Below are 24,649 nucleotides of genomic sequence, written 5' to 3'. Positions count from 1 at the left end.
GCGTGCACCACTGCTGTTCGTCTACGTAGTCCACAGAACACACAGGGAGACGTGCTTGCTTGAGGCGTTGTGGTCCGTCATTTTTCATAATCTCTGAGAGGGTTGATCATTATTATTGCTTCAAATTACACCTCGCATTGTGGCAGAAGTGTTAAACATTAATTGAATTATGGGGATATACGTAATTCAATTAATTTTATGATTGTACGTATACATTGTACACATACATGCTCGGTCTGCGTCACATTTCGCTGCGTATAGCGAAGACGCTCCTCTTCGGCGGGACACTTCTTTCGGGCATGGGTGCCCTCGACGCTGAGTGCACGCTTTGGGGCCATTTTGCCGGCGCGTGTTTGCGTGCTCCTTCTGCATACGTGGCCAGCACGCTGCTGAGACGCCAGCTCCAATCGCTCTCTTCAGGCTACGGACGATTGTAATGTTTACACTATCGTAGTCCAGCACGCGGCCTCCACAGCCCAGCAACTGCATTTATGTCGTATAGGAAAGCAAGCACAACACGTGTCATACGCACAAAGTGTGAAACGCTGCCGTGGCGGCGCCGGCCTGGATGCGCGGAGGCGAGCGCCATCTGGTGGTGTTCCAAGACACCCAGAGGCGCACGCGAGCAAGGTCACAGCAGCAGTGCCGGGAAAGTCGGGAGAAGGGGCAAAGAAAGCTTCGCTTTAAGAAAGGATACTTCCGCAAAACCAGTTTGAAAGTTTGAAGTTTATTTACCGCATTTGAAGTTAATTTACCACATAAGTACAGTAGTGCATACAAGCCGTGGGGATGGCAGGATAAAAGCTGCATAACGGCAGCTTGACCGGTCCCACTTCCCCGTGAACAACAGAAAACCTAAGAAATGGATCCTAAGAAAGTCTTAAGAAAATCCTAAAAGATGGGCTCTTGGAATAAAAAAAAATACTGCATTTTTTGTGCCATATTAAGTGCCAAAACTAATATTAAACGTTTAGTTGCTAGTTCAGCAGTGTGTCGTGTCTTTCCTGCTGTCCAGATTGGTGTTTTCTGCTGGAAAACTTTTCTTGCTAGGATTTAGAAGCCGACGCTTCTCATCGCCCCTCAAGAAGAAATCAAATTTAAGGAAATTGGCGACATCACGTGACGAAAGCTTGATTGAAAGAGCACTTATGCCAACTACTTAGCTTAGGAATGCCCTTGACCTCTGTGATTCCTCGACCCTGGCCTGTGCTTAGTCAACAGTTCTTGTACGTCTCGCAAGTTGCAAGCGTCTTCACTTCTAGGAGAAAATTTTGACGAATTTTCGCTACATATCAAGACCCTGATAAAAAATCTGCTCCAAGCGTCGACGGCGTTTGATTTTTGTTTACAGAATAAGTTTCATTTAGACTGCTCAGCGGTCACCTACACCGAGAAATAAAAAACATTTCTCTGCGTCACATATTTGAATGGCGACAGCGAAAATCCGAAGCTTACGCTTCCACGCGCTGTCGGCTACGCACTTGCAGACTATTTCTAAACCGCGCTGATTAGTGCCTGTTTACGGGTGCCCGGAACATCAAAAACTCGCAAACGCCGAGTACCGCGAACTAGGAAGCATCCTATATAGTTTGTTCCGTTTTGACAGGACTGGTCGAAAAGCTGATCCATGCATAATGCGGAACGTGTCTTGTACTTGGTCATTTGATGGATTTTATGGAGTGATATAGTTTCCGAATAAGCTCTTACAATTTCAGGAAATGTAACGAGGAGACGGCTTACGCAAGTATTTCGAACCTATCGCTTTCACCGCTGGAACAACTTGTGAGCACCAACAGAGACACCTTTATTACAGTACTGAAGACTGTAGAAGTAATGCAGCATCGAATAGCGCTAACATTCTTCCAACAAAAAAAAAGAAATGGACGAAAATCGGCAAGCTATATAGCTTTTATTTGGGCAGGTTTGGAGAAATAGACTTCAAAGAAGGCGACTTTTTTAATTCTGATTAGTTTTCAGGCACGTTGTATGAAGTTAACGCCTCAAATCTGCGCCGTTGTTGTATAGATATATTCGAAGTAATTTTAACCACGTGGGGCGCTTTAATCCAGGCGAGCGTTTACACATACCAGCTGCGTTTGAGCGTTGCCAATGCTGCTATAGTTCGATACTGCGACCTTGTGCTGCAGTAGAAGAATCCACGAGGTTGGTCTAAATGCTATTATGTGATGCTGCTAGCTTTCTGCACAAGGTCGAGTGTTCAATTACCGGATGCGGCGACGGCATTCCAATAGCAGCCGAATGCAAAACCACATTTAGTTGTGTAGAGAGGATTCCATGTTAAAGAAAAAAGAAAGGTGTTTAAAATTGTGCCGTAGGCCTTCGCTACGGCCTCCATCGTGACCCGTTGCACAGCCTTTGATGATAAAGTTGGTTGGTATACAAGTAAATAAATAAATAAATAAATAAATAAATAAATAAATAAATAAATAAATACGCAAGAGCACTTATACCATTTCGGTTGGTAAGCAGGTAGCGTATACTGGTACCCCCTTTCAGTTGGCGAAAACAGTTACTGCCTTCTTATGCGAGCTTGTGGACAAGACCAGATCACTCAGACAACGCTGTGCAGAAGCCATGCTGGTCTTCTTGCCCGTTTGATACCTACTACCATTATAATTTCGGGCTGTTGACCCCACGTCATGGAAAATTGGAACAACTTGTTCACCTTTATTTCTGACCGCAGAGAATATGATTCGTAACAACAAACATTGAAAAGTTACCTGAAAAAAATATTTCCATAGAAATTTATTAATCAGTAAATGGTGTGCTGAACTATGCACAGCTGTAAACTCGGTCCAGTATATCGAGAACACTGCTATGGGCTTTATCTCAAGTTTCCTGCGCCTAAATCAGAATTTCCAGTTAACACAGCGCAGCAAAATGGTGCATGTTCTTTTTCTTTGTAGTTAATTTATGTCTTCTCAAGACAATCATTTTGGCAATCAAAGTGACAGTTTCTGGCATCGTGTTAGCAGCTAACTTTGTCTTGGCAGCCCACGCTGAGCCCCTACACTGCTTGCTTGCTCGTCTCATACAGCGAATTACTTTCATGATTACAATATTACCTTTATTTTGCGCTCTTTTTCAGAACGCTCAACGTTTCCGCGCGCAGCTCTTCGAGGCTGCGGGAACGCAACATTTGCAAGAATACGTCAAGCACTCCACGCTAAACACTATCAACCAATACGCCAAGAGCATAATGGACAACCTACAACAAGATAACCTTGCAAAACAGGTAGTTCGAGAAAGTTTTGTTCTTACGAACTTTCTGACAAATGCAGGTTGTGTAGCTTCCATACAGCGTGGACGTGCCTGGTGTTTTGTTTATTGTGTTACTTTTCTATAGACATCATCGGTCATTAATCCGCTTATGCAAACATTTCATTCGGTTTAGTTGGATTTCTAATGTCGTCACCGATCGATGCTCGCCTTAGCGATGGGCCCGGAAAGACCGTTCCTCATCTGCAAAAGCAGACGGTGCTTGTCTAGACATGAACTGTGCCACTGTTCGACGATGGTGCAAAAACTGAGCAGGTGCTGTCATTGCAGGTTCATAAGTGATGACGATTAAAGAAGCTGAGGGCAAGGCCGAAAGATAAAGTGGTGCTCGCCCGTTATGTAACTGGCAATGCCCCAAATACTTTCACGTGTTGTTTCAAAATGAGGGAACAAACCATTTCGTCAGGTTAGGAGAAATGTCTGTATGAGATAGCACAAAGTTACTGAACATTCTAAATGAATCTGCATAAGCCAATTATTTCGATCGTGCATGTTCAATAAATGTGTGTTTTTTACATTTAGCTTTTTTATTTCATACTTGAGTGCACTTAGAAGTGTGATTTTTACTACTTGTTACTAGAATTTAAATCTTTTATGTAGTTAACTTCATTACAATTGGTCCTGAACAATTTAAAAATCCTCTTAATAGTTATTTGCCCGCGCATTTGTGGCATCGAGCAGGGGTTTGAGATTTCGATTGCGCACAATTAGGCGAGTTCGACGGCTTATGAATGTTCATATAGTTCCCAGAGGGGGTCGGAAGTTTAAAGACATTTGCACGTTGTTGTTTCTTTTTTTTCTCATTTTTCTTTATTGCCTTGCTTATAATTCAGGGGACCAATTGCAATGCATGCTCACTGACATGGAGAGGCAAAGCGGAAGGGTGGGTCTAAAAATTAATCTGCAGAAAACTAAAGTAATGTTTAACAGTCTCGGAAGAAAACAGCAGTTTACGATAGGTAGCGAGGCACTGGAAGTAGTAAGGGAATACATCTACTTAGGACAGGTAGTGACCGCAGATCCGGATCATGAGATTGAAATAATCAGAAGATGAATAATGGGCTGGGGTGCATTTGGCAGGCATTCTCAGATCATGAACAGCAGGTTGCCATTATCCCCCAAGAGAAAAGTGTATAACAGCTGTGTCTTATCAGTACTCACAGACGGGGCAGAAACCTGGAGGCTTACGAAAAGGGTTCTGCTTAAATTGAGGACGACGCAACGAGCTATGGAAAGAAGAATGATAGGTGTAACGTTAAGGGATAAGAAAAGAGCAGATTGGGTGAGGGAACAAACGCGAGTTAATGACATCTTGGTTGAAATCAAGAAAAAGTAATGGGCATGGGCAGGACATTTAATGAGGAGGGAAGATAACCGATTGTCATTAAGGGTTACGGACTGGATTCCAAGGGTAGGGAAGCTTAATAGGGAGCGGCAGAAAGTTAGGTGGGCGGAGGAGATTAAGAAGTTTGCAGAGACAACATGGCCACAATTAATACATGACTGGGGTAGTTGGAGAAGTATGGGAGAGGCCTTTGCCCTGCAGTGGGCGTATACCCAGGCTGATGATGATGATGATGTTTTTTCTCACAGTGTTCACTTAGGCTTATCAGCCTATTGAAAACTCGTAGTTTATCCATCGATATGTAGGGTTTCCAACTAGCGCCCGCGAATTTCCTCATTTCATCGCTCCACCTTGTCTTCTGCCGTCCTCGACTGCGTTTCCCTTCTCTTGCTACCCATTCTGTAACCCTAATGGTCCAACGGTTATCTAACCGGCGCATTGCATGACCTGCCCTGCTCCATTTTTTACTCTTGATGTCAATTAGAATATCGGCTATACCCGTTTGCTCTCTGATCCAAACCGGCTCTCTATCTGTCTCTTAACGTTATGCCGAGCATTCTTCGTTCCATCGCTCTGTGCGGTCCTTAACTTGTTCTCAAGCTTCTTAGTCAATCTCCAAGTCTCCGCCCCATATGTCAGCACTGGTAAAATGCATTGATTGCACACCTTCATTTTCAATGATAATGGTAAGCTTCCAGTCAGGAACTGACGATGTCTGCCGAATGCGATCCAACTCATTTTTATTCTTCTATGAATTTCCTTCTCATGACCAGGGTTCCCTCTGATTAATTGACCTAGGTAAGCGTACCCCCTTCGTTTGGCGCAAGACAGGGGTAATTGGAGATAGCAGGGAGGGGCCTTCGTCTTGCAGTGGACAAAAAAACATTATGATGATGATGATGGTGGTGGCAGTGGCGGTGGTGGTGGTGGTGGTGGTGGTGGTGGTGCTGCTGCTGCTGCTGCTGCTACTGATGATGATGATGATGATGATGATGATGCGATTTGAAGAATGACTCGGAGTCTTTCCTGGATGCATGCGTTTATCAGGTAGTCATTACCGGCTGCTGCCCGTGCAGGAATTTCAGACGTTTTTTAAATCAAAAACAAAAAAATGTCTTGTGCAAAGGATCTTACTCTGACTGGCTGGTAATGTAATGACATACGTGTTCCTTGCAGCTTATGCTCAGCACGGCATCGAAGGAATTCGATATATTTTTGGTAAGTGTACTTTTTTGCAGGCAAAAAAGACGGTGTGGCCTCTTTCATCCTGACACGCGCTATTTTGAGGCCCAGAGTAAATTCACACAGGAACAACAGGCATGCAGACAGCGGCTGGATGTGCATGAATTTGTGCATGAATTTGTGCATAAATACAGAGCTTCGAGATATAAGGGAGTTAAAAAACAACAACGAAAAAAACAAACGATTTTGTTACTTCTAATGAGGTAAAATTATGCATTCCGGTATATTTTCCCTCTTGTACTCCGAAGACGACAAAATAATAATAAAGTACGACGCGTATGGCTTGGTTTGTTTTTCTGAGCTATAAATGGCTACAGAAATGTTGTGTATAGAGTTGCTGTTCTCTCTAAGTGAAAAGTTTCTTTGATTTTTGCATCGTAAAGCCATTCTGCGCTGCGAAGCGGGTGAGACGGAATCCGTGAAAGGCATCTCCAATTAGTTCAGAACATTGTGGACTGAAAAACTTTATCGCCTGTTTCGTCAGAGCTGTCGTTCAATTTAACATTGCGCGCAAGCATAGAGAAGATGCGCAGAAATGACTGCGAAGCGATAAACACTTTTACATCAGATACGAATGCAGACGCGACAGTGCACCAACCGAACAGGCTTACAGAGAGCATAATTCAGCGATCGTCTGTGGCACAGTGCCCCATTTAGTAGTCACATGCGCGGCCGTAGATCAGGTACTTTTTTTGTTGTTTTTTGAAGCACCAAACTTTTAAAAATTGTCTGTGGCAGATAGAGCAATGCTAACCCTCGGACTAAATGACTCGGTGACTCGACCATCAATTCTACAAGAAATAAATATGCTTAAATGAATAATTAGCATAGTTGTGCTAACTCTTTTAATTAATTACTTTACTGCACATATTTCACTTTACAAATTTTATCCGGTGAGTTTGCAAGGCGAATCCACTTAAAATAATTCGTAGGATTACACCAGTTTTGAGATAATAATTTTCAGAGTATCCTACGAATTGCATTGGCGTTTCAGTTACTTTGTGCTTCAGTGCATAAAACAGCATTTTTATTTTAAAATTGGAACAACAGTGTATTTTGCCGTAATTTTTCGCGGCGCATATCTCGAAGCCGGTGCCATCTTCAGAATTCGTTCGAAGTCGATATGCCATTGTAATCTCAGTGGCTACAACTCATTGATTGAAATATGTACCGTAATATAATTATTTAAAAAGTAATTATTATAATGATAGTAATAGCACCATTAAGCATTTTGTTTATTCGTACAAGTAATGTCCGCCTCATCGCATAATCTAGCTCAACAGTTAGAGTTGTGCTGTCTATACTACATTTAATCTTTAACAATTTGTGTGCAGCTAAAAAAAACTTTGTACAGGGTGTTTTCACTCACACACACACATTATATATATATATATATATATATATATATATATATATATATATTAGTTGTTAAACAGCCAACAATAAAACCTGTGTGTGTGCTACTTTAATAACTTCCGAAACACCCCTGCACACGCGATCTACGACGTTCAATTTCATTTTTAGGAGTCCGTGAAAACTGTAAATGCCTCCACCACCAAACTTCTGGCTTCGAAGGACCCGACAACTAACGTAGACGTGGCGATCGCCCAGGTGAGGTGGCCGTGTTGGGATGCCTGGTAGAATGTACCACGACCCAAGCGAGCCTAATTTCACTTAATTGTTATTTAATTTATGGACAATAATTGTGCGCTCACGATTAGTATGAGGAATCAGCAGGATTATATTCAACTCAAGCATTGTTTTAGCAAGTACGGTAAATGAGGCTAGTTGGTGGAGTTGCATGGATTCTCTTGGACCTACACTTCAGACAAATTTTCAGCACAAGCGTGAAAGACAACCTCGTGTACGATCACGCAACAGTGCGAGTGTGATAGCCTTTCCATCGCCCTAAAATTAACGTACTTTTTATACCCGCAGAAGTAATGTGAAAGGGCAACACGTTTCTTGAAAAACGCAGATTTTCTTTCGTCATCATTTCTTTTCTTGTTTTTGGACTTACAGATACCGTTACGATGAAAGTATGAGTCCTATAGTGGAAATGGGCTTTAGCTGCAGGACTGCCACGTATAGTCGCTACAAAATCAACTCTGCCGTAGCGACGCCAACTTCTGAAGTAAACTTGACGTCTTATAAGCCAAAGCCAGTTTTGTCGTGAAAAACATAACATATTAGAGTCGCAACAATACAGATTAACGGGGAAATTCTCCCGTATTTAGAACATTCTGTCGGTTCTTTAACGACTGGGGATTCGTTAAACCCACAAAAAATTAACTAATGCTATTATGCGGCCCACGTTATTCCCCATCTAAGGCATTTTACTTCAACAGCTGATGCCATAATATTTACCGCGAACCTCTTATTTTGATCGTCCTGGGAACCCTGTTAAGTACCTTTCTGCGGTGTCACTAAGGATGCAACCTGATGTATTCTGCTATGGGGCATTCCGAATCATTAGTTTTATTTGTTAGCTTTCGTGGTGGTTCTAGCGGCATTAGGCAAGCTTTACACGCTAACTTGCAGGAAGTGATTCTGTTTTTAAACGACTCCATGGGGAAAGCGGAGGAGATAAAGAGGGAAGCTACCCAAACGGTGAGTGTTCGCCTGCTCAGACTTTGTAGGGGCAGCACTTCAGGTAAGGCTCGTGATAAGGTAGCGTTATAAAGTAAAGAAATAACAAATAAACCAACAAAACTATCAACTTCATTTCCAGCTCAAAATTACATGTAAAGTTATATCAAATCTTTATTTTGATTTTATTCCGTACCAAATAAAATAATGGCACATAGCACTGTTCATCACTTCAAAAGGGTTGTTTCAATAGGCGTGCATTACTTGCATGAAGATTACGTTCTTCTGGTAGTTAAATAATAATCTTGAAAAGGGTACCAATTCGGTCTTCTTGATGCGACATACTGCAAGGAAAGTGCAAAAAACAAGGATCATGTTATACATTCCGTCTGCCTTTGCTTTTTGCGCCTCACTTGCGCTAAATAATAATGCTTCACAAATTATCTTTCTTAATTATTCACTTTGGTCAGTTACTGGAATTGTTGCACTTAAATGGCATAAGAAGGAAGTCGGATTCATTTGGGAGAGATCCTGAGACTAGCACTAATTTCGAGACAGTCGTCCGCGAAATGCGCTACGGAATACATTGGTGTTCCGTTATAGTCATCATTTTCCTACAGAGCTTCCCACGCGCTCTGAGAAACAAAGCTTTGCGGAGCGCCGATGTATTTCATGACAGCGTTGCCAGATTGGAAAGTCGGCACGACACCAGAAACTCGCTAAAATTTCCCCAGATTTCACCAGAAAATAAAATTGCCTTAAAATGCAGAAAAATGACCAAGAATTAACATTCGTCAAGCACTCATCTTATTATTTATATAAAATCACGATGAGAAGCCTTTAATCATCCCTTGGAGCATCGTAGATGCCTGAACGAAACCTGCGTAGCATATCGTCTGTGATAGTGAACTTCACGCAACACCCCTCTCTGGAGGTCAACGTTGTGCGAATTCGTACAATGGAATCCAAAGTTTTCAGCGACATTTTGTTCCTGTACTTCGTCTTAACATGCGTGACCTGACTGAAGACACGCTCCACCACTGCATTCGACACTAGGCAAGAAAGACATGCCAGTGCATACAATGCAAGTTCCTGGTAGGGATTTTCCCCCATGGCATTTTTAAACTTGAAAATTCTAGCCCAGAATGTTGAAGAATCCTCAGGAAGTTTCCCGTCGAATACGGCCAGCGCAACAGGTTTTTGTGACAGCGAAACGAGCGGAGCGTCAGCACGTGTGTTGGCTGGCCACTTGACGCATTGCCGGTGGCCCGGCGTTGCTCTTCCCATGCTTCCCACGGTAAATTCATTCCTCCACTAGAACAGCCGGTGCCGTCTATTGAAACGACTTATAACTATACGTGCGTTGAAACCTTGCGCTAGCATCACACGCTAGCACAAACCTTAGTTACAGTAAGCTTTATATAGTTCACTGTACCCTAGCAGCAGCACAGCAACACAGGGATATCATGAGGAATAAACAAATACAAATATAGACCTTAGCATCGTGGCGGCCGCAGGCGCTACCTAGTGTTAAATGTTTGGATGAGCAGCGCGGGTAGACGGTAATTTCGGTAGAGTGGTTTTCCCCAGATATCCCCAGATTTTGTCTGGTGTAGTAGTTTGTTGGCCTGGCCACCAGGAGCTCTAAATTTTCACCAGATTTCAGAAATCTCGAAATCTGGTGGCCAATTTCACCAGATGGCAACGCTGTTTCATGACACATTTTGGCTTAGGCGGCAAGTTGTTTTCGTAGGCGTTGTCGTAGTCAGGCAAAAAACCCAGTTACTCCTAGAGCAAAGCAGCTGCGGGAAAGGGTGGTTTGGTGAGTTGACAACTGCATAGGCGCCGGAGCGTGAGTCATTAGGAAGGATTGCAGCTGCATAGCCGCGCGCACAACCAATCAGAACAGTCTCGCTTCCGCCGGGAAGGGAAAGGGCATCAAAGGGTTTCGCGCGCGCTGCACCGGCTTCGTTTCTGTCTCAGAAAACAGATGGGACGGCCACATGCTGTACGTTCCTCCGAGGAACGGGCAGCCTTCGACTAGCGGCGGTGAGAACTGGCCCGTGAAAGGGCTGGCCGTCGGCGCGCCGATCCAGCCGTCAGAGCCGCCCGAGCCCAGGTAATGCGACAGCAATGGGAAGATCCCGAGCTGAGGGAGTTGGAGGCCTAAGCAATTCGGCACCGTTACTTATGGATTACTTAACCGTGACGAAAGTCAGGTGCGCGCAGGGCAAGCTTCGCTTCCCCTCCCATTTTCCAGTAGGGGAAGGGTTGGTCAATTCTTTTAGTCCAATTTCATTTCCCTTTGGCATATCATTTTTACGCTTCAATCAAATCTACAACTTTCACCTGTGGTTTCCTTGGCTTATTATGGTTGTGGGTTAGAATGAGGAATGTCCTCACGAAGGCAAGTTCCCTTGTTTAAACGTTGGCTTCAGCGACATTTCCTTGCTCTACCGCTGTTAATCACTTTAAAACTCCATATTCCTTTAAACTGCTCTCTTGTTTCGGACTATTGGGGTAGATTATCCAGAAAGACGTGCTCTCTCAGGACTCTGCTCAATGAGTACGACTTTATTGCTGTCCGGCTTCAATTATGCACTTGCAAAATGTGCCATAATGTCATTAACAAACTTAGTTCGGTAGTTTTACGCACCAGAATCACGATTTGATTATGAGGCCTGCCGTAGTGGGAGACTCCTGATTAAGCTCCTGGGGTTCTTTAACGCGCACCCAAATTGAACTACGCGTGCGTTTTTTGCACTCAGCCCCCATTGGAATGCGGCCGGGATTGAGCCCGCGACCTCGAGCGTGGCAGGGCAACGCCAGCCACCGCGGCGCTCGTCTAACTCCTACCGGCGTTGCAGGGCTGTGGTAGCTACGTAATTGCCACCGTAGTTCTGCAACCTAATGCTCTACATGATGGCTCTTTTCAAGCGTCTCCTATAGTAGCCATCACAGCGGGACCTTTGTAGTAACAAAGTATATTAGCCTGGGTCAGCATAGACTTTCCTGTATTAAAGTACACGTGAAGCATAATTCATTTCTACCGCATTCGCTATACGATTTGAATTAAATATGTTGCACTTAAGAGAAAAAATAATGTTATTGAAGCACAATTTCAATTTTGGGTTAAAGTGCCAGAAATCGTCAAGTTAGCACAAAAATTCAAATGAAGCACCGACTTTACATCTCCGGGCTACACAAATACCTACGTTCTGTACACTGCATCTGAATTTATTTCCATAGCAAGTGCGTATTTCGCAGATAAGTTCTCTTATGCTGCGTCGTTGAGCGGAAATACGAAAATCCCGCCCGTAATTTCCGCGCTCAGCGACACTACGTGATGTGCCAACTGGCCCACCAGTCTACGCTTCTGAAATTATTTTATCTTGTGCATATATTTCTTGATATAATCACAAGGTACTTTCTGTTTTAGCACAAGACGATGCTTGCTGCCAAATTTTGACTCTGAGGAGGACCCGGTCTTACAAGTCAACACATCTCTTTCGCGGCCATGATATTATTTTGTTTTATTTTGAACTTTAAGGAGACATGAATAAAAAGTCCTTTTGCCATAAAGGCCCGAAGGCATTACATAAAGGGGGACACAGAGAAATGCGAACTTCAATGATTCAATTATGAATGTTTAATATGCCTTCCAAGTAATTCATTGTTTTTCGAGCTTTTGCACTCTGTTCAAATGCTTTCCGGCATTCGGTATTTAAAGCTCTGTTGTTTTGCGTGGTAGCCAGTAACCTAAATGCACTTCTGTACCTTGTACGTCCTTGCCCTCTCACGCTCCTACAGTATTTCCTGCGATCCCAAGCGTGTTTCACCTGATGTTCAACACCATCGGCTTGAAACACGCTACAAATCCCGCGCTGATGAGCATCCTACTTAAGAGAGAGGAACTCTCCTCATATATTTCCTGTTCGAAGTCGAGTACATGTGAAATACAGGAACGCTCTTTTATTTATTTACCGTTGAACCAATCTGAACGAAATTTTTGCGCTTAAGGATAATGTTATGCATCGTAGTAATCAGCGGGAGAATATTTTACATTTACATGCTTAGTTACTGCGTAAATATTGCCGAACAACAGAAAAATTGTAGAACAGAAGCATCAAATTAGAGTTCTAACTTCGCAGAAAAAATAAAGAAATATAAATATCATAAAGGAGATTTATTGAGGTTCGTAGCGACCGCCGGTTCTAGGATGCACCGAGCACAGTCCCCGAGCTCGAGCCTCTGCTGATGCTGCCCATGCTGCTGACTGTGTGCGCACGTTGGTCATCTTCCTGACAGTATATGTACTGCGTCTGTTAGAACATCTAGGGCGGACTAAATTGGCTTGTTATGCGTTGCCACGAAATATGTTTCACGTGTATTTCGCAAGAATTCTCGTAAACGAAGCAATTATTTTTCATAGCTTGTAAGCCAATGAGTTAGATTTGTCCCCTGCCGTGGTTGCTAAGTGGCAATGGTATTACGCTGCTAAGCACAAGGTCGCGCGATCGAATCCTGGCCACCGCGGCCGCATTTCGATTAGGCTGAAATGCGAAAACACCTGTGTACTTAGATTGAAGTTACATTAAAGAACCCCAATTGGTCCAAATTATTCCGGAGTCCCCCACTACTGCGCGCCTCATAATCAGATCGTGGTTCTTGCACATAAAAACTCCACAATTTGTTTTATTTGTATGCTTTGAATAGGTCATTCAGGAACTTCGAACGAAGTAAAAGATAATTCCTAAATTATTGTAAAATAACTAACACAGTAACTAGAATTGTGCTGTTTATGTTAATACAACAAATTTTATTCAAATCGATGCAGTTATTGCCTAACGAGAGCTTTTCTGGGTTTTAGGTGCATTTTAATTGCTATATTGAAGTGCGTCTAGCTAAAGATTTACTCTTTTAAAGGCCTGCGTTAAGCTTTCTACACTATAATTTTTCATTCCTTCCTGGCACAGTTGCTTTGAATCGATGTCTACAGATTCAGCTTAAGTTGATAATATGGTGCATCACGTCTGAAACTATAGGTACATTATGAGAGTCAGAACCATCTGATTCATCATTCGGCGCGTCGGGAAGATCGCTGCTCCAGCTTTTGTAACCCGTAGCAACCACTTTGAAGCCCGATGAAAATTTGCTGGACACTTATTGGGTGCGTGGTTGGGGGCACCACTATATTCTTCCGACGGATCGGATTTTTTTTACATGCGCATGTTTCGCGCTCTGCATTGACTGTTTCGCGATTCAGGCTTTGCCGACAGTGCAGGCATGTTCCGAGAAGGGATATCTGACTGTTTTGGCAAAGCGGCGGCCGTTTTGTTGCAAATGCCTGCTTACAATTTCTTCGCGCGTCTACCTGATCGCAGCTCCGTACTAGCGTGGGAGATTGCGCCGCGGCCCGCAGAGTGGCGTCCATGGGGTTTCTCGTTGCTTGCCGGATAGTGTCGGACAACATGGTGAGAGCCTGAACTCGCTCGGATTGCCAGCAATTAGACGGCGTGGAAGCTGTGCGAGCATGCGCATAAAAAGTGCTTAGTTGTCAACAAAGCCAGATGCGTAACGTGAAGCGCCGTCGGCAAGAAATAACAAATTGCTGTTAGACACCGCCAGATTGATTGTCCATCCCGCAGTGAATTGCAGGTGAGGTATAAAGTGACATCGCCAAGATTTTCGTTATGCAGTAAAAACACGCTGGTAGTTAACCCGGGAGTCATGCGAGAGGCAATTTTAGGGCTGCGAGAAGGGGAAACAAGTTCGTCATATAATAACGAAACCAGGACGTATACTTGGTTTCATGTTCATTTAAGACCAAAACGAAAGTGTAATCAAGTCAGAGCGGCGATTTGGCGAGTTGTCCGTCAGCGCGAAAAAAAAAAACTATTTCACAAAGGAAGTGCAGAGCACTAAATAACTAAAGATGTTCGATCATTATGCGAGAAATATATCCAAAAGTGTCCAAACAGGAAGAAGCTCGTATCAAAATGCGAGATTTGATATCAGCCGTGTCACCGCCGATGTATACGCACGTCTTGTATTCGGTGTTAACAATTTTTCGGATGTCCGAGTGATGTTAATCCGTGGCTCAAAATCAAAGGAAAAACTCCTAAACTAAAATAATTTTCGGGCATTTGATCGAACTTTACCGGAAGGAAAGGGTGGCTATTCCTTTCAATTGCGACACGACGATTAATATCATGCGGCACTGACGCTGGACCCGTGGGAAGACATTGTTCTCGGTGCGGGTAGGGATGTATTGATGTCAACCAGTAGCATTCTGTAGCAATAGCTGTTGCAATTGTGTTATGTTTACCATTGCACTCAACTGTAAATCGCGCTAAGTTCAGTTCACCGATCCTGTATGCGCGGGCTTGTTGTGGGCGTTCGCAGAACGGCCTGTGGCTGTCGCTGGTGTGCTGCCTGCTGAGCATGTTAGCCGCCATTCCAGTGACGCTGATGATCTCCCGGTACTTCGTGCGCATGCAACGCTACCTGGTGGACGGCAAGCCACCCGACGAAGAGTGCGTGCTTTGCGTCTTTCTTGGATTATTCCCTGTCTCTGCTCTGGAGAACAAGACGTCGCACTGAAAGAGATTAATGATCGAATAGCCGCGTTCAAGAAGACACTATGCGGAAACATTAAACCAGTTCATAAGAGTATATTGTTATCTGTAAACCTATGGCGTACTTTAGGTAAAACGTTTTATTAGCTGCGAAGAAAACAAAGACAAAATATAAATCTCTGAGATTCGCGCCCACACCGACAGGACGATGACGTCTCTGTGGCGTGACGTATTTTGCGTTTAGGAAACGTGTACTGCTCTGTGGTTCTTTTCCGAGCCTGACTAGGCAGAGGAACAGCTGAGCAAGCTCGTGAGAAAGCTCACTTGCTCTCGGCAAACCTGGTCGGCAAAGACCGCTCTCCGGCATTCTGCTGTAGGCTGACGGAGTGTAGACGTTGGTGTTCATACAAAATAGAAGTTATGCGGCGAGAACTCTGCTTTGTCATTCAAATCTGCTTAAAAAAAGATTATGGGGTTTCACGTGCCAAAACCACGATCTGGTTATGAGGCGCGCCTTAGTGAGAGACTCCGGAATAATTTTGACCATCTGGAGTTCTTTAACACGCAACTAACTATAATTGTTCGGGTGTTTTCGCATTTCGCCCCATCGTAATGCGACCACCGTGGCCGGGATATTATCCCGCGACCTCGTGCTTAGCAGCCAAAGACCATAGCCACTAAGCAGCCACGGCAGGTATTCAAATATTTTGCAAACAGTGATATTATCTTTCTTCTTCAATCTTAAAACATCTCCGATAGGCAAACGACCACCAATGTGTGTTCACCTATTATTTTAGCCTCTTTAGTGTGGTTTAGTCAGAGTTCTCTCCTCAGAAAAGTTTTGTCATCATCAAGGCAGATTCTGCGAATGTCTCTAGAAACAATATTTGCTCGGTAAGCTCTGCCATGCGCCTTTGTAACTTTTTCCATTCACCATGTCGCGTGATTGGCGTCAACCTGTTGTGTCACTGCGTCTCTCACGTTGACCTTGTCTCCGTTTGTAGGGTTCGAGGCGAGCAGGAAGCCAGGTGTGTCGAATGCTACACTAATTTTTGAATTTAATCTCTTGTTTATTTGTTTACCTATTTGTTCTTTTTCGTTTTCTACCAGGATGAAGCAGGAAAAACATCTCAAGTGAGTAAAGTTGGCAGTGTCAATACTACTGATGAAACGAGAACAAATATGTTTAGGCAAAAATAATCCGTGTAGCGGCATACTCTTAGGAAACGGAATCGCGGCTGCTTGCGGCTTGCTGCTGCCCAAGAGAGAGAAAGAGCGAATAAAAGCGAGTGAACGCCAGCTTCCGGCTCTGAGCTCCGAAAGCACACGCCAGAGGTCAATATATGTCCATGCGTAAAAACACAGCCGACTTTATCTGTTGCGCGTCGACCGCAGCAACGGCTGGTGTGGAATTTCAGCAGGACACGCTCGAGACAACACGCTCGCGACACATACAGTTCCAGACCTAGCCGAGTTTGCCCTGCCAGGCGTTGGATGGTAGCCGCACACAGGAAGCACATGCGGCATGCATTCGCTTCGAGCGGCTTTTTTGACGTACGTGGCTTCTGTGTGGTGCTTACGATGGGCCTCGAGAAGCTGTCCATCAGCGCAGGGTTGCCTTCTTCGCAAATAAAGGCTTCATTGGGAGAAGCCCCCTCTAACGGTCACTTTCGATTACCTCACACTTTCCTCTCTCCTTGCTCACACACGCGCGTGCACGTATGCTGATAGAGAGACGTCCTGCAGCTGTCCAATCCTTCATGCACGACTCCAAAGAAACACATCTGTGCACGGCACGTGGGCGGCTTTACGAAACAGGCGACCAAAGCTGGCTTCTTCACATTGATATGAAATATAGGGAGAAGCCCACTTCAGTGATTACCTTCGTTGTAACTGTCGTTATGAATGAATCAATGGGAATAAGATAGGATTAGACGTGGTACCGAGCTTCCTGATTCTGCTTCATGTGCTCCGTAAATGCGGCATTTTTCCGACCTAGAGTAACAATTTGGTATCTGCATCTTACTGAGCGACGCGAAACTAAGCTGGTTTGGTGCTTTATTTAAAATGAAGCTTTGCTCCCTTCCTCTAGGAGAATCAAAGAAGTCAGGTAAGGTACAAGCGACCGGCGTGTTGCGACTGTTTCTCACTTTTCCCTGATTATGAAAAACTGGCTAAGTGACGAGAAAAATGTGCGCGATGACAGCATTCACAATTGATCGTGTTTTCTGTGCGGTCAAGTGTCCTCGAGTCTTTAAATAAACAGTAACGCTTGAAAGTAATGGATTTACGGCGTTTCATTCTTTGACATCATGGACGTAGACGCTAACTTGATGAAAGTTTAGTTCGGAGCCTCTTTTTTTTTTCAATGTAATGCATGCAGTACCCCTAAATGTTTCGAATAGGAAAGAAAAATTTACTTTTAAGAAATACTTGCGAAAAAACATTTAGCTGGGAAAAAAATGTTGTTCACAAAATGTTAAGTTGGATTTGTCTAAACTGCTCCGCCGATGTAATCGTTGTTGGAATCTGGCAAAAAAAAAATACATCTATATTTATCAGAGATCATTTTCGCAGTCCAATTATGAATTCTTTCTAGCCTGAGAAGTGAACCGGTATAGCCATTATTTTGCGGAAGTACCAGGAAGCATTAATAGCTTGAATGGGCACTCGGAGATCTGTATCATCTTGACCGTCTGCTCATTTCCCTAATTTTGTTGTCTGGTGACCGCCCTGGTTTGATCTGCGGACCTAAACGAACGTCTGTTAAGCTATGAAGTGTCTTATTAGAAACACGCGTTTTGTATCCGTGTTGTATCGTGCCACTTTTTCCCTCACTTATCTGACGCGTACCATGAGCGCCAGACTGCCATTAGCGAATGAATTATTTTTATTCATTGTGGCAAACGTCAGATCAGAGTGATGCATTCCAAGTGAACGATGCGAGCCCTCCGCGTACACTCGCAAGAAGCGTCGGCAAAGGTAACCGTGGACGCCAAAAGTTGCGCAGCGCGCGCCCAAGCGGTGGTCCAAGTGTGGCGGCGCCTTGCAGGGAGCACATCCTGCAGCAGAGTCGCGACGCGCGCTGCCTGGTGATGAGCTTCGACACGCTCGAGGCGCCGCCCACGCTGCCCCCGGTGTCGCCGGACAGCGGCTGCCCTGATCTGGCGCGAATCATCCCCACCGCCGTTGTGCGCCGCGTGGGCATCGACGACCCGAAGCTGCCCAGGGGCAAACAGTCGCCCTTCTGCCGGGTGGTGGCGCTCAAGCCCGCAGGTATATCAGGAGAGAAACCATTTATGATGACTCAGAGGGAAGCTCATTGCTTTTCGAAGCGAGATCGGGATGCCTTAGAACATGCACCTATAAAGCGAGATATAAGTAGGAAGAAGAAGCATGTGCTTGCTGCGGTAAAGCTAGAGAAACGGCGGAGCATGTTTTATGAGAATGTGAAGACGTCTACCCAGCGGCCGAGTTAGGCACCACTGGCCTCCTTGAAGCCTTTGGGTTCAGCGGGAGCAACGGTAAAGCAAACATGTGCGTAATAGGCATTAGTAAGAGGCGATCGGAGGATTGGTGGAAGAAAAGTGGGGAAACGACAATAGACGGAGACGTACAAAAGCACAGATCGCAATAGGGGATCAAAAAATTTGGGCGTGGTAGTTCATAGTGTTCTTTCTTTTCTTTTTTTATTGTTTAACCTAGGTAGGACATTAGGCAGTATAATAGCAAGAGCTTGGTGGCGTTCCAAAGGGGACGCTCATAACATCCATCCATCCATCCATGTAAATAAACAGCCAGCAGATGTAGAAAAGCGAAAGAGTGCGTCTAGGGGTCATCGAGAAACCAAAAGCTTGGGATTACTCGAAGAAGAGGTACTGTTTAGATGGAACAAATGCCGAGAAAAGAAAAGGGTGGCGAGCGACCTAGTGCAGCAAAACATTAACGGTGCAAGTAATGGTTGTGTGCATGACATTTACAAAAGCGATAAAAGCTCACCAAGATATTCTAGAACCATGTAAGAGCACTCGGTGCTCCAACTAAAGATTCGCAAAGTGCTATAAGAGATGAGGACGGTAACATCTTCGAAAGAGACGACGCGCTGCGGTACATCAGAGAAGTTACTAGAGATAACTTCGGCAAGAAAGAGAGAGTAGTCGAGACTCCAACACGTCCAACAACAGATATTGTTTAAAGTATTTGTGGGAAAGACAAAAAGGAACAGTGTATAGCGATAGAGCCGAATTCGGTACAGGCCTAGGTAACCCTACAATACAGATGTATAGGTATTAACGGAGACTTAAGTAAGTGAAAACAGAGAGTAAGAAATTAGAGTCGAGACTACAATAGACGTTGCAAAATCTGATTTGCTCAAGCAGGCTCGGTGACTGCTTGTTTTAAGCGAAGGCAAGGGAGAACTGGGACTCGAATTCGAGCGCAAAATTTCGAGGCTGCGGTCGCCGATAAAGGGATAAGTGGTGAAGACTGGGAGCTAAATGGCGCTGTTTTGTGCGTGTTTAGGTAATGAGCACACACACTAGCGCCAGTGCTTGTCATTTCCCTTGTGTTCTTTTGAAAAGCGCTGTTTCACTATCGAAATGGTGAATCAATGAGGATTGAGCCGCGGGAGCGAAAGCGAAGACTCGCCAGGAGGGTCAACCGTATGACGACGCGAGGCGCACTTGTAAAGTGCAACGTGCGCATACTAAGGTCTTTGTCTGTAATTAAGTTGCACGTTAGTGCAGTGGCATACGTAAAACTACTCAATTAATGTGGATAACAAGGCCCATATAATGATAGGTAAGGTAAGAATTTACTTCCCAAAGGCTGGTACAAAAACTGAGAGATGGCATTGTCGACGGTTCCGAATTGCTTTTAAACACCTCGGTTTCTTAGGGGTACGACCATGTCTTAGTATGCATCTATACTTGCATTTCGCGACCGAAATACGGTCGACGCAATCGTGAACTGACCCCGTAGCCACATTCTGCAAGTACGAACAAATTTTAACATTTAGCTCCCCACACGGAACGCAAGTAGTCTAAGTATACGAATTTTTGAATACTTAGAATGCCCGATTCTAATAATTGTAAAGCATTTGTTACAAGATGCTATTCGAACATGCGAGATGAATATCGCAATTATAATATTTTGAACTTCTGACACATTTATTCTTAAAGTAACGTTATCATATATAACAAAGAGGCTCAAGGTAGTTTGAGTTCGAATTCTGTAAATATGTCAAATTGAATCTAAGTAGCAATTAAGAAGAGCGACAGAAAACACGCAGAGTTTAACTAGAGAATTTCTTCCGGAAGTACTAGAGTATAATCGGAGGCCATCGCTGTTCTAATCGCTTTCTGTCATAGTCTTTGACTCGCGCCGTCGACTTGTTACGAAGAGTTACAATGTAGCCCAAGTCCACATTTTACTCTTATTTAAGTGTTCTAAACTGAATCGACCTAATCGTTATTCACTGAAGTGCCTTTTCAGCCGAGACTTCAATTCGTCGTCTCGACTCCCCGTACTTCGCTTGCGGAGCTCACATTCCTCCGCCGGATGGTATACGATGAATGTGCCGAAAAACTTCTCTCTCCCCTCCCCACCCCTGTTGTAGCGCCGGGTGCAGAGGTGCATCCACTGAAAAGCGCGCTTCAAACGGACGGCTTCGATGTGGACGACGTGAGCACTGCAGCGGGAGAATTTTACTCGGCGATGCAAGGTGACTAGTGTTTCTGAACGTCCAAATCTGAATCATTTTTTTTTTCGCATTGTTCCACCCGTCTTCGTGGCGGTTTCACATCGCTGGGGACAAAGCTAGTGATAATTTGGCATACGGAAACCTGTTTACCATAGGTTGGCAGAATGAGTGGACGCTCACTCATACTCCCTCACCGACATTTTTTTTTTCCAGGCTACTCACTCGCACTCCCACTCACCTGCACTGACGCTCACATCACGTAGTATACGTTCACCGACTGACTCTCCGGTCATTATACCCACGTCCACTTGCACAATCACCGGCACTCATTCGCTTCCACGCACACCCGTTTTTCACTCATTCATACTCGCACTCACTACTGTGAAATGAGCGTGAGGGAGTGTACTCGTGAGTATGCCGACATGTCCTGTCTACATATTTAATTGGCGTAAAGTCGATCAAACGGGATGCGAAAATATAGTTTCGGCATTTTTGATACTGCACGTTAGTATGTCACGCAAAATACGGGATGCCGGGACAGAAGGCAGGATACAAACGAGCACTGACTTTCAACAGTGATTTATTAGAAGCCGAATCACACCCGCCGGGAGCGGCTATGGCGTTGCGCTGCTGAGAACCCGGTCGCGGCATCAAATTCCGGTGAAGGGCAAAAACGCCCGTGACCCGCGCATTGGTGGCGCGCTAAATATCCCCTAGTGGTCAAAATTATTCCGGTATCCCCACTACGGCGTGCCTCATTATCAATCGGGTTTTTGACACGTAAACCCCCATAATTCATTCACTCAAACCGAGTCACCAATAGGGGGTGTAGGGTGCTTTAAGGGACACCGTATTTTGTTATAACGAGTGATCTTTTCCAGAAATATTTACTAAAATTGGCGATGAGCTTTGGAATCAATGTGAAACCAAGTCAAAATTCATGCCCCAGTGACGTCTCCTTCGCACAAATGCAAACCAATCTTGAAGGCCATGCTTTTGCGCAGAGCACGTGCTGAAAGAAATACCAAGATGCAGAATCACATCATGGTCGCCATGTTTCAGATATCACTCAGGTGGTGTCTAAGTTCTATTCCATACCATTCCATTCTAGAAGACAAGGCCTTGTCGCATACTGCGGGTGCCGGGCAGCATTATCCGGGCAGTTCTTCGTAAGGATGCCTCGGACAGCGACGACGAGCGATGCCCGGTCCATTGTGGATCGGATGCAATAAATTTCTCTTTACCGAGTTAGAACGAATTGCTATTTCTCTCCCTTGCCATGAAAATTTGGTGAGAAAGCAATCAAGGATATTGCATTTAGCATTTAAGTATAAAACTTGGGGTGCGCGTTACAATCGAAGGCGCTTCATTTTCCACTTCTCGCCGCGAAAAATAGGTTGCGCGTTAGAATCTAGTTTCAAATGGAATTTAGGGATTTTACGTGCAAACACCACGATTAGATTTTGAGTCACGCCGTAGCGGGTGACTCCGGATTAATTTTGACCACCAGAGGATCTCTAACGAACCCCCCAATACATGGGACGTGGGTGTTTTTGCATTTCGCTCCCATCGAAATGCGGCCGGGATTCGATCCCGCGACCTCGTACTTAGCAGCACAACACCATAGCCGTTAAGCCACGGCGGCGGCATAAAACGGTATATATCCGTGACCCGGCTATTAATAAATAACTTTGATTGATTGATGATGACAAATGGAAAAGTTGCCTACGAGCACAATATGTCAACGACTACAAATTGTTAAAAATTAAAATTTAATTATGGGATTTTAGGTGCCAATGCCATGATCTAATTATGAGGCACGCCATAGTGAATTCATTTTGACCACCTGGTGTTCCTTAACGTTGTAAGGGTTGTAGGTCGTAGGGAGGAACTTTGGAGGAACTTTGGAGGAACTAGGCGTACAGGATTTATTTACAGATATTTACATTAGAACAAGCGATACATTCGACAGTCTTGCGTGACTCCCAAATGGAGCACACAAGCCGAAGCATACAACATGCGAGCACGAAGCTCCAAACACAATGCTTCTCGAGCACGAGCACCATCACAGAGCACACTGACGAGCACACCCTAGCAGCCGACAAACAGCTGCTTGTAAACACTCCGTTCTCCCTAGATCCCTATGTGAGGGAAACGGCAGTTCATCACCAATTCGTAGCGTCCAATGTCATCGAAGTTGACCCACCTTTTTGGATGAGGAGGGCTCACACACACACGTACGCACTTTGGATTCCCAGAAGCCGAGTTGAGCACGTCCTCGTAGCCAGGTGGTCACGCCTGACCCCAGCCGGCGCCTCTAAATTCCAGAGCTGCCTTTCTCCTGTAGTCGCCATGAGTGTCAGCAGACTGCGACGAATCCTGGAGCCCAAAGAAAACGTACCGCAAAGCACCCTTTTATTAGGGAAGCTCTTCTTGCAGCAGAGAGACCATGAAGACCCGCAAATCAACCAACAAAACACGGGGTGCCAAACGTGGCCAGCCCTGCTGCAGTGGTGGTGGTGAAAAACTTTTATTGATGAGAAGGCCAAAAGTAAAAACAAATCAAAAAATTTAAAAGCATCGTTGTGGGCAGCCTTCAGGCTGCCGGTTGTGGCGTCCAGGCCATGCCTAGTCGCGACGTCCTCTGCCCAGTTCACCAGCCGGAGTTGTATATCCTGCTCGGTGCTGGACAAAGCAGCCTCCCACTGCTGCGGATTGCTTAGGCGCCAAGAGGCAGGGGGCAAGTGTGCCGGACATGAGAATAGGACGTGAGCGTAATCGGCGCGGGAGGCGTCACATAAGCGACAAGCCGGCGAGTGCGTCCCGGAGTGGAAGAGGGCAAGACGTGCGGGAGTAGGATAGGTATGGGCCTGAAGGTGGCGCCATAAGTATTGGTGGGGCTGGGAAAGGGATTGGTGCGGAGGGGGGAAGGTGAGACGAGAGAGGCGATAGTGCTACGTGATATCGCGGTACGTGAGGAGCGCGTCGCGCGTATCCATTCCCGGTAGGGACGGGCTTGCTCGGTCAGTCGAATCTCGAGCGATGGAATTGGCCGCCTCGTTATCAGGATGGGCCGCCTGGGCGGGCACTGAGATGATTTGGATGGAGCGAGAGGGAACGGTATCGGAACGCAAGATTCCTATGGCCGGGTGTGCCACCCGTCCAACCGCGTAGTTGCAGACCGCAGGTTTGGAGTCGCTGAAGATGTACTTCGCGGAGGTTTGCGTGATGGCAAGGGCAATAGCTGCCTCCTCGGCCTCGACAGATGTAGAAGTGTAGACTGAGGCAGTAAGAGTGGGTCGGAGAGAATTGTCAGTGACGGCAAGGGCATGTGCTGGGTAGCGGCGGAACGGGGCAGCATCTACGTAAGCCACGGCGGCCTGCCGTTCGTACTGACGCCAGAGCGCGGAGGCTCGCGCTGCTGTACGGGAGGGATGGTGATCGGGATGCGTATATTTAGGGAGGGGATTACCGTTTAGGAGGGGGAAGACGTGGGAAGGGATGCGCAGTGATGTGGGAAGAATAATAAGAGGGGAGAGATTAAGGGTGGAGAGAAGTGCGCGACCCGGGCGGGTGCGGGAGAGACGGAGGAGCTCGGCCGTGAGATGGGCCTCCGTCAGCTCCGTCAGGGAGTTGTGGACGCCCATCGACAGTAACCGAGCCGTCGACGTAGATGTGGGAAGGGACAGGGCTGACTTATATGCGTGGCGAATGAGGCTGTTGACTTTGTCTTCCTCGGTACGAGAAAGGTAGAGATACGGAAGAGAATAAATGAAGCGGCTGAGAACAAAAGACTGGACCAGGCGGTGGAGGTCGTGTTCGCGCATGCCGTGGTGGCGGTTTGCAATGTGGTGTATGAGGCGGACAGTGTGGTGTACAGTGTTTGTGAGTCGA

At 45.4% G+C, this 24,649-nt stretch overlaps 2 protein-coding genes across 11 annotated transcripts in view; both read left to right on the top strand.

Moving 5' to 3' along the window:
- The window catches only part of LOC139059410 (uncharacterized), a 356,283-nt gene that overhangs the window by 65,248 nt on the left and 266,386 nt on the right, over window positions 1-24,649 (top strand). The window lies entirely within an intron of this gene.
- LOC135902466 (prominin-1-like) overlaps window positions 1-24,649 on the top strand; it is a 91,744-nt gene that overhangs the window by 64,395 nt on the left and 2,700 nt on the right. For 4 of the 10 annotated variants that reach the window (XM_070537799.1, XM_065432558.1, XM_065432559.1 and 1 more), the window contains 12 exons: window positions 1,716-1,782; window positions 3,110-3,256; window positions 5,822-5,863; window positions 7,412-7,498; window positions 8,429-8,497; window positions 13,861-13,950; window positions 14,882-15,012; window positions 16,059-16,082; window positions 16,165-16,188; window positions 17,147-17,164; window positions 18,107-18,330; window positions 20,672-20,776. In XM_070537799.1, coding sequence (XP_070393900.1) covers window positions 1,716-1,782; window positions 3,110-3,256; window positions 5,822-5,863; window positions 7,412-7,498; window positions 8,429-8,497; window positions 13,861-13,950; window positions 14,882-15,012; window positions 16,059-16,082; window positions 16,165-16,188; window positions 17,147-17,164; window positions 18,107-18,330; window positions 20,672-20,776 — 1,028 coding nt within the window. The remainder of the gene's footprint in view (window positions 1-1,715; window positions 1,783-3,109; window positions 3,257-5,821; window positions 5,864-7,411; window positions 7,499-8,428; window positions 8,498-13,860; window positions 13,951-14,881; window positions 15,013-16,058; window positions 16,083-16,164; window positions 16,189-17,146; window positions 17,165-18,106; window positions 18,331-20,671; window positions 20,777-24,649) is intronic. The other 6 variants (XM_065432556.1, XM_065432555.1, XM_065432557.1 and 3 more) reach the window with 6 other exon arrangements.

Source organism: Dermacentor albipictus, chromosome 4, assembly GCF_038994185.2.
Source record: "Dermacentor albipictus isolate Rhodes 1998 colony chromosome 4, USDA_Dalb.pri_finalv2, whole genome shotgun sequence".
In the NCBI taxonomy this organism is placed as follows: Eukaryota; Metazoa; Arthropoda; class Arachnida; order Ixodida; family Ixodidae; genus Dermacentor; species Dermacentor albipictus.
This window is presented reverse-complemented; position numbering and strand designations above follow the sequence as displayed.